Source organism: Lissotriton helveticus, chromosome 5_1 (genome assembly GCF_964261635.1).
Source record: "Lissotriton helveticus chromosome 5_1, aLisHel1.1, whole genome shotgun sequence".
In the NCBI taxonomy this organism is placed as follows: Eukaryota; Metazoa; Chordata; class Amphibia; order Caudata; family Salamandridae; genus Lissotriton; species Lissotriton helveticus.
In genome coordinates, this window is record NC_136065.1 from 651,472,569 (window position 1) to 651,488,088 (window position 15,520).

Genomic DNA, 15,520 nt, shown 5'->3' on the forward strand with positions numbered 1-15,520 from the left:
AACCTAGTGTTCTCAATAACCAATTGATGTTGGTCACTTACGACATTCAACCCTATGTAGTTTTTGTTCAGAATGCTAGACATAGATTTTTTATTACAAGATTTAGCTTGAACACATTTCACTGACTGATAACCTATCTTACTTTCAATGATTGGTAAATGCCTCTTATTAATGCAAAAATGTGCTTGACCAAAGCACACTGCATACAGTACTATTTTGTAGATTTTATAAAGCTCTGAGGAAGAGAATTGTATTACCTTTCTTACATGACCATATATATTTGCACAATGTCGCCAAGCGTTTCTGTTTTTACAGTCATTGTTCATCCCTTTGCTGTGTTGTATTATGCCCTCCTACATATCAGCAGTTTATAACCAGAAGAAGCTTTTGCACACATTAGGATCTGACTAGCTTATGAATTAACGTACTTGGGCTTTTGTTGCATCTGCTTAGATTTATCTTTTATAAGACGTTTTATAAGATAAAATAGTTTGTTTTTACCTTTTTAACTTTTTTACATTTTGATGTGTTACTGCATTTATGAATGTATTATACAATTCAAATAAAGCTTGATTTGATAATACATGAAAAATATTATATAAGATTTCAAAGAATAATTTGTAAGTAAAAGCAAACAAAAACCCAGCAATCAAATGGCCTCAGACAGATTTTCTAAATCAGTGCGTTATACAAAAGATATACTGGAAAGAAGAAACATTGTTTATATTAACTACAATTCTGCATGAGGATTTTTATTAACATCACAAGACTAAAAAGTCTGTAACAAAATAATCATATTTGCAGATTGTGAATGGATTTTTCACTAACAAGTCCAAGACATGGAGGCTAAGTCTGACTGGTTTACAAGTCTTCTCATGTTCTTAATGTAATTTCACATTATTAATGAAGTATATGCACCCACTGCAAATTTAAGGTCAAATAAAGGTGAAGCAATATCTGTGTGTTTATAGCTACTTACATGGCCGTGAAGGTCTGTGTTCAACAGCATCAGTGCACATGTCAGCGTATGGACGCCATCTGAAAGAAAGACAAGGTCAGCACATGAAAGACCATTTCTCTAAAATAGGGGAGTTAATTACTAAATCATATACCCCAGGAAATACTGTTCTCATCCCTTACAGTCACATAATACTTGAGCAGATTACAAACATTGGAGAGTAATAGAAAATATAATAAATTAAGGCTTGAGGGAATACAGTGTAAATGCTTCAGGCTGGATGCTCTCAAACTGGTAATTCTGTCAACAAATACCAACAAGGAATATATTAAGATTGTGACCAGTGAGGTGAAAGAATTAGAAAAAGTAAATTTCTCTTTCTCTCTGCTACCGACGCTTCAACAAATTCTTCATTTTCTCCTGCATTTATAAATTCAAACATGTTCTCGTCTTCTTCAGTTCTAGCTGGCTCTGGTATTATTTGCTCCTGCACTTGCTGGCAACAATTTATTATGTTATCTTTCTCTCTTCTTCACCAACCTTTCTGCGGGTTGTCTATTTTCCTAAAGCAGCTTAGTGAAATTATTAGCTACTTTTCTATACCTTGCAAGCAAGTGGTGTCTATTGAAACATTTGAATCGTCGTTCAGTAGAACTAATCCTGGCATATCCCAGGGTTCAGCTATGTCACTACCTCTGCTTTATCATTAGCTCCAACTTTGGTCTCACTCCTCCCTAATACATAGAATGACTTTAAGTATTTGCTGATGACCCTTGTATCCTTCTAGGTGTCAAGACAGGTGGGTGAGACAATATGCACCAAGATTTGGGAATGATATGTTGCATGATGACTGGCAAATTGTAAATACAAAAACTGTAGCCAATAAAACTGTAGATCCTTATAATTTTTTTAGCTTTTAATTTTTTGAACTTTAAATTAAAATAAAATCTTACCTAGAGTAAAATGTTTTTTAAATGCATTAATAATTATTAAAAGAGACGTATAGAACTAAATAAAAGTATTTGAATGTTATGTTACTAAAAATGTTACATTGATTAATAAATTCATAAAAGGTTGTTACATATTTAATAATTAAATAATAAATGTTTTATTTTTAGAGATTTATCTTTTAACACTAAATTATATGTATTTTATATTTCAGCTATTGTAAGTAATTTATTTTAACATTATTTTATAAGGATTATTTTAAGTCCTTACCTCCATTATTTTCTATGGGAGGGTGTTGCAGTAAGGGGTTGGCCATGCACAGTCCTTGGACATACTTCAGCTCTGAGCAGGAGTAATTTACTACAGCGTTGGGCCCTTTTTGGGCTGTAGTAACTTTAGAAGTGAAATAGGCTTACTCTCTACTGTAAGAGGGCACTTCTCTCCCCAAACCCCTCCCTAACTCTTCGTTACTTCTCCTAAACTCTGCCCATTTAGTAGTAAGTATGCCACTTTTTCGAGCCAATCCCTCTGGTCCCTCCCACATTTACTACTAACTGGTAAACAAAGATGCGTTGAGGATCTAATTATCGAAAAATGAGGAGTCTAGGAGGTGGGGATTTACACTTGTAGGTTTGTGAAAAGCATTTTGCAGTACTGTTAGTACCACTATTGTAGTACTCCTAAAAATACTACAAAATGCAGCTTGTCACTAGGACCCATAATGTTTATTTCTTCAGAAGTTATTTAGAAGTTTTATATAGCGCTGGCTAGACCCGTGGGTATCAGAGCGCTTTACAACATGAATGAATAGAGTACTGAAAAACATGGTATAAGGATACAAGATGACATATACATAACAAAATAAACATTTTGAGACAATACATTAGAGAGGTGAGTCAAGAGGTGGCTTGGGTAGGTAAAACTGTCGGACAAACCACCAATCCTTGACGATCAAGGTAGTAAGGATAGTCAACTGGGTTGTCAAAGTCTAGTTCAGTTGCCTTTGCCGGTAAAGTATAACACATGTATCTCCAACCATTTGAAGAAGAGCCGTGACCACTGCCATCACTTTTGTGAACAGCCGAGTGGCCGAGGTAAGGCCAAAGGGCAGCCTGCTAAATTAGAAATGTTATAACCCAACCATAAACCACAGATAATACTTGTGGAATTGCAGGACAGGTATATGAAAATACATGTGCTGCAAGTCTAGGGACACCATCCAGTACCCAAGATCCAGAGAACAGAGGGTCTTAGCCAAGGTGAGCAGTTTAATTTGTGATTCTTCAGAAAGGCATTGAATGGAAGGAAGTCTATTACAGACCTGAGGCCCTTGTCCTCCTTCAGTACAAGGAAGGAAGCGCTAATAGCACCCATGGCCACTCTCAGAGAGTTTGCTTCTGCTCAATGGAATCTTTGGCCAGCAGAAGCTTGGCTTCCAGATCGCAGCATGATCCTCTGAATATCACTCTAGTGTGGGGAGTCGGAATAAAAGATGGTGATGAAATGAAAGGCAGACATAACCCTATTGAACAATTAAAAAAAAAAACATCAGTCTGTATCTCCAGCCGGAAAGGAAATATCGTATATTGTCATCTACCAGCTGTATGTAGGCCAATGTGGGAAAACTAAAGTGGTTTGGGATCTCATACAGCATGGGAGGAAGAGTTGAAAGATATCTGTCCCTGCTGGTGTGAGCGGACTCAATGCCAATAAGTCCTCTATGCCCCAAAAGGGTAGATTTTCTACTGCACCTGTTGGGAAGACTGGCATTGCCAATAAGCTATACTATGGGATAGCCCCTAAACGTTTTACACTGCTGGTGGAATTTCTGACTTAGGGCAATAACCCCAAGGAACAAGCTGCGGTGTGACTATTTTTAACGTACCCGAGCAGTGAGTCGACTTTCTGTATGGATCCATTGAAGGGCATGTCCATCAAGGAGGCTTGAACATCCCCTGCAAAACCAGGTTGATCACATCCAGGCCTGCCTTCTAAACATAACACTTATGTCATGAGCACGCCCTATGCAATCGGTGGTGTACAAGCCTGCAGGCAACACATACTTCGCTGCATCTTGGATCGTTTGTGCCAGCCGGTTCCTGAGGTGCTCTAGAACAGCTCTGCTTGACTCATCATGCCTTCTGCAAATGAGACCCTTCCTTTTTGGCTGCTAAGAGTGTTGATTTGCTTCTCTGTTTTTTGACTGATCCAACATTGCTGGTATTCACACTGAAACAGACCTCAGTTGGTAGCAGAATGTTTGTGGTCCAATCAATAAGCCTATGAAATTATTTGCCAAAATACCCCAAGCATGCAAGTAAGTATTTGAAATATTGTAAAGCTCTTGGGATTTGGCTCATTTTTGAAATATTGTAAAGCTCTTGGATTTGGCTTATCACTTTTGTATTTTTCCAAGTCTGCATCTATTTACGGTCATACAATTAATTGATATTCAATTTGACATCACCTAGAAGCATTTGGTTGTCTACTTGCAATACACAAAACAGAACAAAAAAAGGGTTCTTAAAAATGCTAAAACTTTAATAAGCAGAAATAGTCCCTCAGGATAAACAAGTCTCTGAGTGCCAAGATGTCTCAACTATGCAAGAGCCGGCAATCATTACTTTATTTTAACAGACCACCCATGTTGAAGCCCTTCATATGATCCACTGGATGGCCAGAGTGAGTATTGTCATCGAGGGAGAGTCACATTTAGTACTTGCATTACCCGAAAAGTACATTTACCTTGTTCTTGCATCATGTTCTGCCTCTTTTACAAGAACCTGTTTCTCCTGTCAAACTACAATGAGAGTGATAGAAAGCAAATTCCAAAACAGGCTTCAAGCAAATATATTCTGTAGTACTTCCTGTACAATAGCTGGATCCAGTAAAAATGGTTTGATAGAGAAAGTCGACTGTTAGAAGGCCCCCACAGGAGTATGTGTAAAACCCTGTGTTAAGAGACCATGGAATAACATATATGGTATCATTAATGTGGCTGAAATGGGACAGGATGCCCCACTCGATACTAAGAAACCTATTGTCCATCCACTCCATGTAGGCCAGGGTCTGGTGGACAGTTATTTTTAGGCCACTTGCACAGGTAAGGCTTTCGGACGAGTGTCTCAGGCCATCTGCCCTATTTTGATATTACAGTGTGATTTGCTTTTTTTCTGTTCGGGATTGCCAGAGAAAGCCAGCTGGTACCGAAGACAATGTTTTTTAAATTATCTCCAAATCCTGGGTGAAGACTCTCAGGTAGTAAGGGTCATTATTTTCTTTTTCTTTCCCAAAATAAATTGGCAAATTGGTCAGTGGCGGTCATCCACTGACGGCACATAAATCTATGCCAGGCAGATAGTTAGCCAGCTGCGGCCGGTGCAGGTATGAGCGGTATGGCCGGGTGGCAGTGGTGTTTATTTAATATTTCCTCATCATCGTCCGTCGAAATCACCCCCACCCCCCCACACACACACACACCCGGCCCTACCACTCTTACCTGCACAGGATGCGGCTGTAAAGTTATTTAAACATGGCAGGGATAGTCCGCCAGGGCTGAAGAGGTTATTAGCCCGGCTGCCCCCTCCAAACGGCAGGCAGCGAGCCAAACACTAAATGAAAATCTATATCAATTAGGTAAACTCTAGCTGGAAATTAAAATAGCAGGTTGGTTGAATAACGGAGGTGTGAATATGAGACTTATTTCTCTATTCCATCGGTATCATACATTTAAGGAAGCGAGTATTCCGTTTAGTATGAAAGCAGGACATTTCCTGCCATTTGCTAGATTACCAAAAGCACTTTGCGATACGTGGAATGTTTTTTCTGGCAGACACCCAGAATCGAACAGAGTGACAGAAATAGTAGCGCTGGCGCAGGGTGGTACCGTCTATCTGCTACATGCAAAGCTCTACTAATTGAGGTGCACAACACCTGAATGCTGAATGGGAAAAATACAGGAATACACTAAGAGATGGCCAATTAATGCATATGACTTCTCCCAATGCACCTTATGTTCTTATATCTGTTATTCAAGAGCTTTGTCTGGGAATGCCTTAGTTGCCAAACTGATAACCCCGACCTACTACACATGATATGGATATAAAACACAGCATAGTTTGGTTTTCGATTGTATCATGAACGCAAGCACATGCAATGTCAGATGGTTGTGATTCATTGCTTGCAGGATAGACAATCTGCTTATGACATGTTATATAAAGAATTATGGATGGTAACGAGCTGAAGAAAAGTCTACTGTTTGTACTAATTCAAAATTAGAGAGTGACCTCACGTCCTGGAGGGAAATACTTGGTGAACTAAGAGGTTGTTCTGGAACTGAAGGTTCCACCTATTTGTACTGCTGCATATGATATTAAACTCAAATGACCAGTGTGTAACTATTGTGAGAATATGTTGACCTAAGTATGCATGCAACAACATCTGAACTCATTATCTGACTATGCTTAACATGTATATATGTCTGACCTCTGTGTGTTTTTTTGAAATACCCAAAAATTGTTATAAAAAAGTGAATAACAGTTTCTACAAGAATGAGTGTGGTTCATCTTGCCGTATCCTGGTGTTTCAACCTCGTTATAAGGCTGCTGATGCTGCGTTTGGTCTCCTGCAATGAGTATGAAATCTCACATAAGTCTAAACCCCATTTATTTCGCTACACTTGGAAATAATGGCAACCATCATTCTTGCAGCAGTGACCTTTTAAATATCCAGTGGCGCCAGAGTGGATCCGAAAATATTGCAACTGCTCTCTTGCACTGGTAGGAGCATTCAGACCTGCTTCGATTTCAGCTAGCAGTCTGGATGTTACATTACCGAAGTCATAAAGATACAACTCAGCATCCCAATATCAGATTTTTTATTTATTTTTATTTATTTTATTTTGAAAGTTTTATATAGCGCGAACAAGATCTTTGCAGATAACAGAGCGCTTTACACAGGCAGGTAGGGGGAGTAGGGGAACAAGAGGGCATAGTAGGGAGGTAGATCATCAAGTTCATGTACATAGCAAAAATATTACGTATAGTACAGGTATGAGGTAGCATGGCATAGTTGGAGCGTAGGTCATCAGAACGATGTAAATAATAGAGAAATATAAGTCAAAACACACGTGCATAGGAATATATAGGCTATATCATAATAAAATACTGGTTATACTGTTCGACGCAATGTAAATCAAACGAATTGTTCAAGTGTATTTAGCCATAAGGATATTTTTGACTTCTTTCTTAAAAAGAAGGGAGGAGGAGATGAGCCTCGTTTGAGGAGGAAGTGCGTTCCAGATCCTGGGCGCCATACCAGAGATCTGCGTAGATCTGCGTCCATTTTATTTTCTAAGCACCTTGAGTTAGAGATAAGGCTGACAGCAATTCCACAATGGATATGGAGAGTTACAATCAAATTTCGACCCTTATTAAAGTTACAACTTTGACCATTCCTAAGAATTGGGAGATAGGTGGAATCAGTGACAAATCTGCATCTAGACTTTCCACCATAAAGCTGCTTGCCAAGCATAAGTAATGTGTTCTTCTGATGGATGTTCTCACTGGAGACTCCACAACTTTTGAAAAGATACACAAGCAATGGCCCTCCCAGGTAGTGGGTCTAAGGAATTGTCACACCAGAAAGTTCTGTAGCACAGAATAAGCAAAATGACCATCTCTTCGTACTTCCAAGTGAAACCCACATTGCAGAACCACATAATTCTGCAATAGGCACCCCTGGACAATGCCATAAAAGGCGCCTTTACTGTGGTAGGATGAGCTCTGTTACCATCTGGGGGTTCCTTTTTGGCCTGGGAATAACAAAATAACAGATTTTAATACAGCGTATTATCCACTGAGACAGGGTACTTTTCTGGACGTTTCTGCCTTTCTAGTTGTCATCAGGTCAAAAATCTTTGGTCCTGTTGACAGAGTAGATGATTGACCTATGAGAGCCCAGCCTTTGCAGCCTCTCCTCCTCCTACAAGGGGTTGGGGTGGATGGGAAAACTTGAAGAAAGTAATGGACTGCCCAAATGGAAGAGGGTAACTACTTCGGGAAGTAAGGCAGCACTTGTTATCAGTACTAGCTTGTCAGGGAATAAACACATAAAGGAGACCATAAGGACTTGTGACTGGTCTTAGTGAAGCTACTGTTGCAGTTGAGGAATCAAGGGTATCGGGAGAAATGTGCAGTGTAGTGGAAAATCACATGTCAATCAAAAAGTGTTAAATAAGGCTTCCTGAATGGAAACTGAAGGCACAGAACAGTAAGTAATGCGCTTTTTTTTGCATATGGTGATGAGATCTATAAGGGAGGGGTGCCCCATTGGTTGGAGACCGCAATCTTAGGCAAGTGAAAGTAATTCCCAAGAAGTTAAGAGGAACAGCAGGATGCAACATATTATGGGCGCACAAAAAAAGGCACAGGCCAGAGAGAGCCTCTTTGAGGAAACACTTCGTAACTTTAATTTTTTATTAGCATTTGATCTGATATTTTAGCTCTTTTGTGTTGACTACTGAGTTTTTTTTCTTTAGCAAACTGTCTTTTATATTTTATGTCTATAACAAATCCTCACTTTTGTGCTTCACTGACTCACTGTTTTCCGCCCCTTAACTCTGAAGCAGGAAATGGAGTGTGCCAGCACCCATGATCTGTTTGTGCTGACTATAAAAGAAACAAGGAAATTCAAGTATTCAATAGAGCCCTGTTTACTGATGGAGAAGTGATGCAGGAAACAATCTGTGACCTCAGAAGCCGCTTCCTTGCATCTCTCACCCTTTACAGCCCTTTGACCCTCAATATGAATCTGCTGTAGTAGTATCCCCAGCGACTATATGAATACTACTTCAGGAAATTCAGAGTAGCCTAGTGTTCACACACCAGGAATTACTAGACATATGAATATCAGGCCTGGTTTAAGTGGGTGGGCTGTAACCAATAAACCTAAAGGGGTTCTAGGGTGGCAGTGAAGATATGATCAGTCCAGTCCCCAACTCACCCCCTCTTTAAGCAGCCCAGGAACCTTCCCAACGCCCACCCCACCACCAATCTCACCGCTCAACAGCAACCACACACCCACCTGCTGTGGCCATCCACCGCCATTGGTTTAACTATTTTTATAATTTTCTAAATGCTTACACATACTCGCGCCTACAACTTACCAGCCGGCGTGAACCAGCTGCAAAAATCAAAATGCAAAATCAATGAGTAGCATTTAAAAGTATATTTTAAGAAACTCAACACACGAGTCCTCCCCCATGATGACTAATGCTTATGTCCTCCCCTAGCTGTTGGGTTTTGACAGTACAAAATCGGTCTATAGTATTACATATCTCTCTGTTCCTGCAAATGTGTGCTTGGGTCCTGACGAGAGTCTTCGGCGACAAGTCTCAATATAAACAAGTACCTGGGAAAGGTTAAGACTGGCAATTGCTGAGAGAGGATATTTATATATGGGGCACAAACAGGTTCATATTGGCTGCGCCTCTGATCTATGGAAAGGGAGATTTTTTCCTGTGCTAATGTGTCTCACATCTTAAGGATCCACTTGTCCATCTTTGGCACTATTGACTTTTAGAAGGCCTAGAATTGCTACAGCTGGATCTTGTGGAATATTTAGTTTAAAGGCATGGCCCAGCTGTCCCCACATACCATTCAACCACCTATGTAACGTGGAACCATGCCACAAAATATGCAAAAGTGTCGGGTAGCTTCACCACCTCTCCAGCACTCATCTGACTTTGTTTTGTCCCATAGGGCTAACTTGTCTGATGTGTGGTACCAGTATGTTGGAACTTTATAGTATGAGTCCCTTATGTTTACACCTGCAGATGCCATTTGCTCCTTTTCATACAGCTGTTCCCATTGTTTGGGTGGGATATCTTTGCCTAGCTCTTCCTCCATCTGCGTTGTTCTGGTATTTTTTTCTGAAGAGCTAGAATCCATGATACATTTATATTTATGTGATATGAGATGCCGATCATGTCTTTTAGCCATTTTTCAAATTCAGTAAATATACGGGACTTCTCTGATTTAATCATTGGGTGCAGCACCCAGTGACACACATAAAGATTGGCAAACCTCTCTCTTTCCAGTAGGAGGTATTGTCTCTTTAGGTCGTCAAAGGGTTTGATTACACCCGCTTGGTATACAGAGACTACTATGATGTATTGCTGGTATCTTCATTTGTGGAATCGGTTTGCCCCACTGCAGGAGTGAAGTCTGTGCTGAAACAGGCAGAAGTATAGGGGATTGGGAAAGTGGTCTATCCTCTAAGTACAAAACACCATCCCATACTGAAAAAGTCACTAGTAACATGGATGATTATTTGGTGTTTATGTAACCACGCGATTTGCCAAAGTGGTGCAGCTGCTATTAAGTATACGACATAGCACATTGTTTTGATACATCTATTTTTCCCAATCTACTAAATACCTCAATTGAGCTGCTCTAAAGTATGAGAGGATATGGGAGACTGAAGGCCTCCCTGGCTTCCAGGTTTATGAAGTATCGTATTGGCTACTCAAGGAGACATTCCACTCCATATGTAGTTATTTTTTAAATTGTGTACTTATGTAAAGAAAGTTCTTGCAACTGGCAGTGGGATAGTCTGGAACAGGTATAACAAGTTGGCAAACCCATCATTTTAATGGTGACTAGCCTACCCAACCATGAAAAATAGTTTAATCGCCAACTGGAGATTAGATGCTTAAGATCGGCCAATAATTTAACTGCACCACCTGCATCACAGACAAATTATTTATATCCCCTGGTATGTAAGTGAGTGCACTCTAGGTCTATAAGCTTCTGCAGGTTGTCTATTTGTAGTGATGGCAGGTGTATTCAACAATACCAGAATAAAGGTGTATTCAACAATACCAGAATAAAACATATTCAGCTTATAGTCCTCTTCTCAACCTGTAACTCCCTCTGTCTCCACCCTTCGTCAATTAGCATTTGCCACGGGATCCATTGTAAGGGCAAATAAAAGAGGCAAGAGCCGGCAGCCCTGTTTTGTGCCTCTCTCAACATAGATGGGGCCAATCTAATACAATTAACTTTCATATGTGCCATAGGGGATCTGTAACTATCCAATACCCACAGAAGAAAGCGAGTACCTAAGCCTATTTTCTTCACAACCTTAGACATGCAGGTCCAGATGATTTTGTAGAATGCCTTTTTGGCACTGAGAGCAAGTAGAAGATTGCTAGCCCTCTTTTTCTGTGTGCGTTCTAAAATATGAACAATTTTCTTCGTATTGTCGCTGTATTGTCATCCCGGGATGAATCCTGACTGATCTGGGTCTACTAAGCCTGGAAGGTATGAAGCCAATCTGGTAGCCAAGATTCCGTAAACATCTTCACATCTATTTGAGTAATACAGAAACTGGCCTATAAGAGGCACATTTCATGAGATATTTTCCTGACTTGGGTATTACAAAAATAGAGGCATCTCTCATAGCGCCCCAATGTGCCAGACTCATTACATATACTGGAAAGCGTAGGAGCCAGAGTTGAGCCAACAGTCTTATGTAAAAGGGCCGAGTAGCCATCTGGCTCCAGAGCCTTCCTCAGTTTCAAAGTTTTGAAGGAGGCCATTCCCTCTTCTGTGGTTATGGGTGACTCAAGGAGGTCTACCTGATATTTAATGAGAATACATTGTAAATGAGAGCTTAGGTATTAGACTATGGTCAATAATGAGGCAACTTCTTTGGTATAAAGGGCCTGATAAAGGCTCAAAATACTCCTGAGACTGCTCTATCTTCAGAGACTAGCTTTCATGTGGCTGACGTAATTGCCTGCACTCTGTTTGAGGCCACTTTTTCCCTTAGTTGAGAGGCCAAATGTTTACCTGCCATATTACTAGAAGACTAATACTTTTATTACTATGGAGTAAGGAATATTCAGCTTTATCTAAATCTAAGGCTCTCTCTAGAGAAGGTAGAACAGTCAGTGATTTTGTGCCACGTTTTAGCCGAGGCAGTTCGTTGCTTGGTCTCTAGATGTCTGAGCTCAGTTTTCAACTCCTGTCGTTGCTCGAAAATCCTTTTCCTCCAACCTGAAGCATTAGAGATTAAGAGCCTAGGAAGCACGTCTTGAGACTGTCCCAAAGAGTGGATGGTTTTATGTCCAGCATGTCACTGTCAGCTGTAGCCTTTTTAGGTCATCCCAAACTACTGGAGAAGAAAGCCTTTCAATAGCCATGTACTGTCCCAAAATGGGTGCAGAGGACTGTTCAGTTGTAGTGTGCTAGGAACATGATCAAACATAGATAGATGGCCAATATGGACAGTGTGTATGTTAGACATGAGACTGGAGCTTAGGAGGAAATGGTTAAGACAGGCTTATACATTGTGTGAGTGCGAGTAAACGGTAGAATCCACGGCATCCCAATGTGTTTCCCTCATGCATCTTAAAGGGCCACCTTTCAACCTTGGCTGGCTGGAGTTGTGCCATCAAAGCATTGTTTGGAACAGTCTCCCCGGCTATACATTATTAAATTGAGACCCCAACCCCAATATGAAAACTTACCCCTCTGCATATCCTAGGATATCTGTGATGAGGGAATTCGGACAACCCTCCTGTGTTGGGGGCATATACGATTGTGTAAGGGATATGTGCTATTTCAATTATTAGCCCCAACATGCTCCCTGCTAGGTCTGGAATAATTCTCATTATTGCGACTGGAACAGCACCGTAGCGCAGAATTGCCATCCCTGCTGTTTTGTGTTGGGGATGAGATCAATTGTCAAGGGAAAAATCAGAAGTGAGTCTAGGCCAATCTGCTTCTTTCAGGATGTTGAATATCGTTCTCCGTTTAACTGGAGAGTCAAGGCCTCAGACATTTAGGCTCACTATTTTCACCATTTTGTCTCCTCGCAGTCTTCACGTTTCCGTGCTGTTATTTCATCAAACCCCTTCTTTCTCTCTCCACTATCAACACAGCACCATTCTGTATCCTTACAACCATATCGAGAAGCAGATTCCAGACTAAGAGGTTCCCATTTGGAATAGGAACTATCTGAAGACAATAAAAGCCATCAGTAACCGTCTCCCCAGCCCCCCAGAGCACAATAACATCACCCTCCCATCCCATGTCACATCTTCAACTATGTAAAAGAAGCGACAGCATGTTTATCCACCTAGTAGCACGCCATTTTTCCTACCCTACTCTCACCTGTTTTCGAGGTCCTCTTGTTTAAATTGAAAGTCTGCCATATGACCCTCTACGTAGAGCAGTTTTCTTCCAAGATGGCGGATTTCTTTTGATCTAGCATCCATGTCTTCGACCATCACTCCTACTTTAGTGACTTACTTTTGGGTCGCCTTAAGATATTTCTTGAAATCCGTTCGAATCGTGCTGACCTTTGACTTTATTTCTGAGAGAAACCGTTCAAGGAAATCCTGCAGGATGGCTAGCTGTATGCTTCTATCATCTACTCCTTCTGGTGATGTCTTGAGGAGCGGGTTTATCGCCTTTGGTGCTTTCAGCAGTTAACGGATCCCTGATAAAAGAGTCTTTCTTGAGCCTGCCAGAATCCATGGCTGTGAATGAGAGAAGGGTTTATCCCCGTTGAGTGTCACCAGAATACAGTTAACGAGCATCCCTTGCAGGTTGGTTGAGGAAGCAGAGAACCCTCACTGCAAAGTTTCTGTCTATGTTTCCACAACGCAAGGCGCGACTAGTGTATCCGGTGTGCTGGTTAAGTGTGCAAGAAAAGGCACCTTCGAATGACACTGGGTTCACTGGCTCTGCTGTACCCGGAAGGTATGGTAGGCGACTGCACTCTCTGGTGGGTCTTGCCATCTACGTGGATTGCATAGGGAGAAAAGGGGCAGGATCATCACCATTGTAGTTCTATTTCAATATCTGGGGTGAGTAGAATCACCAAGGGCCTCCCATGCCAGCCCACAGCCTATCCCAACCATCTAAATCCCAGCATAGTTCCTCCACATTGACTTTTGCCTGCAGACCTACTTTGAGTCACTGGGGATAGATATGTCTTTGAAGTCTCTCTCCTATGTATGGTCACCTGGCTTCTATAGTGAGGGAATCTCTGACTGCACTCTTGGTCTCAGCTCCTCGATTACAGTGCACGGGGCCTGTCAGCTTGCACAGCCGAAGAGGTCCATTCCTGTGCGTTTTGTCCCAGGTCTCGCTGGTGTCACCTCATCAATGTGTGGAGGACAACAGATCCTGCTCTCTGTCCCACGTCCTCTCCCACTGGTGATATCATGTCTGCTTCTAGGGGCTGCACACCAGGCCTTCCCTTGCTGGGCAGGCTGCCCCCTCTGGGGTACTGAAGTAGCTTAATTGCATAAGAGGTACAGGTTCAAAAGTACCATAGAACAGTCTAAAGGAGTTGTGTCTGAGGATGGCTCTCTGCCCAAGTCCCTGGCACTCGTGGTCCTAATCTTCATTGTCACTGACCGAATTTAAAATGGTGGCCAAGAGGTTCTATGCCCTTGCTCCACTACCCCAATCAATGCCAACTCACTACTGCTGTATGCCAGAACACCAGGTTATGCCCAGAGGAGCTATGGCTAGTAGTGGCCCCCTGGCTCCTCTCCTGAGCTCCTGTACTCGTGGCTACAGATTTCCCCAACCCAGCTCAGAAACAAAACTGACGGCAGTTGGACTCTGTGCACTCACTTCCCCACTCCTGTCATCTTCAGCTCTTGGCTACCACGTTCCATGGTACCCAGTGGGAGTAATAGGCATCAGCGTCCAGTGGGAAGCGTCTGCCCTGGAGGGGAGAGACGCAGGACTTCGGAAATGCATGCATGACCTGGTAAATCCTGGTCCGGGCAGTTATTCCCCATTCCATGGAGCTTAACTTGTTATTGTTAATTCATGGAGAGATGCCGGTCAGTATCATTAGTTAAGTCCCGATCTCTCCACATTAATATACAGGGACAGATATAATAAGGCCATCCTCTTCTGCCATACCCTCTTCCAATGTGTCACTATTAGTTTCTCCCTCCCTGATAAATAATACAATGATGCCAACAGCCCCGATTCAGGCGTGAGACTCCCGATTCTTAAAGCCCAAAATGTCTTCTTTTTAACTGTATCCCGTCTGAAACTGCCTCTGCTTCAATGTAAGCCAAAGTGAAAATACATTCCCCCATTTGTTTTTTCAAAATCTCAAAGTTTCCTCTTCTAGTGCTTTGAATGTATAACCTCTCACATTTACATTATGAAGTTTCTTGCGTCAGATTCTCAGTTACTTTATGTTTTTAGTTCTCTTTATATTTGTTTGTCCTCTTCTTCCTTTAGTGCAGTCTAGGCTTCACTGTTTTTATTATTAGGCCTCATATGAATTTTATTTTGATTTTACGTTCCTTTTGAAATGTTATTTATTCTCTTTTATTTTTTTACATGATTATCTTTGTTAAAATGGTGAATTTGAATTTTCTGAACTATTACATATCGATCGTTCAAGTAAAACCGCAGTTCTCTTCTCACTATAGAAGCATTTATAATGTATTTGTTATTTTTCGTCTGTTTATAGAGGTTTTGTATGCACATTGCAAAACTTCAAATAGATTTTAAAAACTGCATGTGTTTTACCGAATTGTGGTGGGTGCGTGTTGGGGAAGGAGGAATG

General features: G+C 41.2%; 1 protein-coding gene across 2 annotated transcripts in view; it reads right to left on the minus strand.

Annotated features, from left to right (window-relative positions):
- PSD (pleckstrin and Sec7 domain containing) overlaps positions 1 to 15,520 on the minus strand; it is a 656,537-nt gene that overhangs the window by 322,795 nt on the left and 318,222 nt on the right. For both annotated transcript variants that reach the window (XM_078643048.1, XM_078643049.1), the window contains one exon: positions 980 to 1,038. In XM_078643048.1, coding sequence (XP_078499174.1) covers positions 980 to 1,038 — 59 coding nt within the window. The remainder of the gene's footprint in view (positions 1 to 979; positions 1,039 to 15,520) is intronic.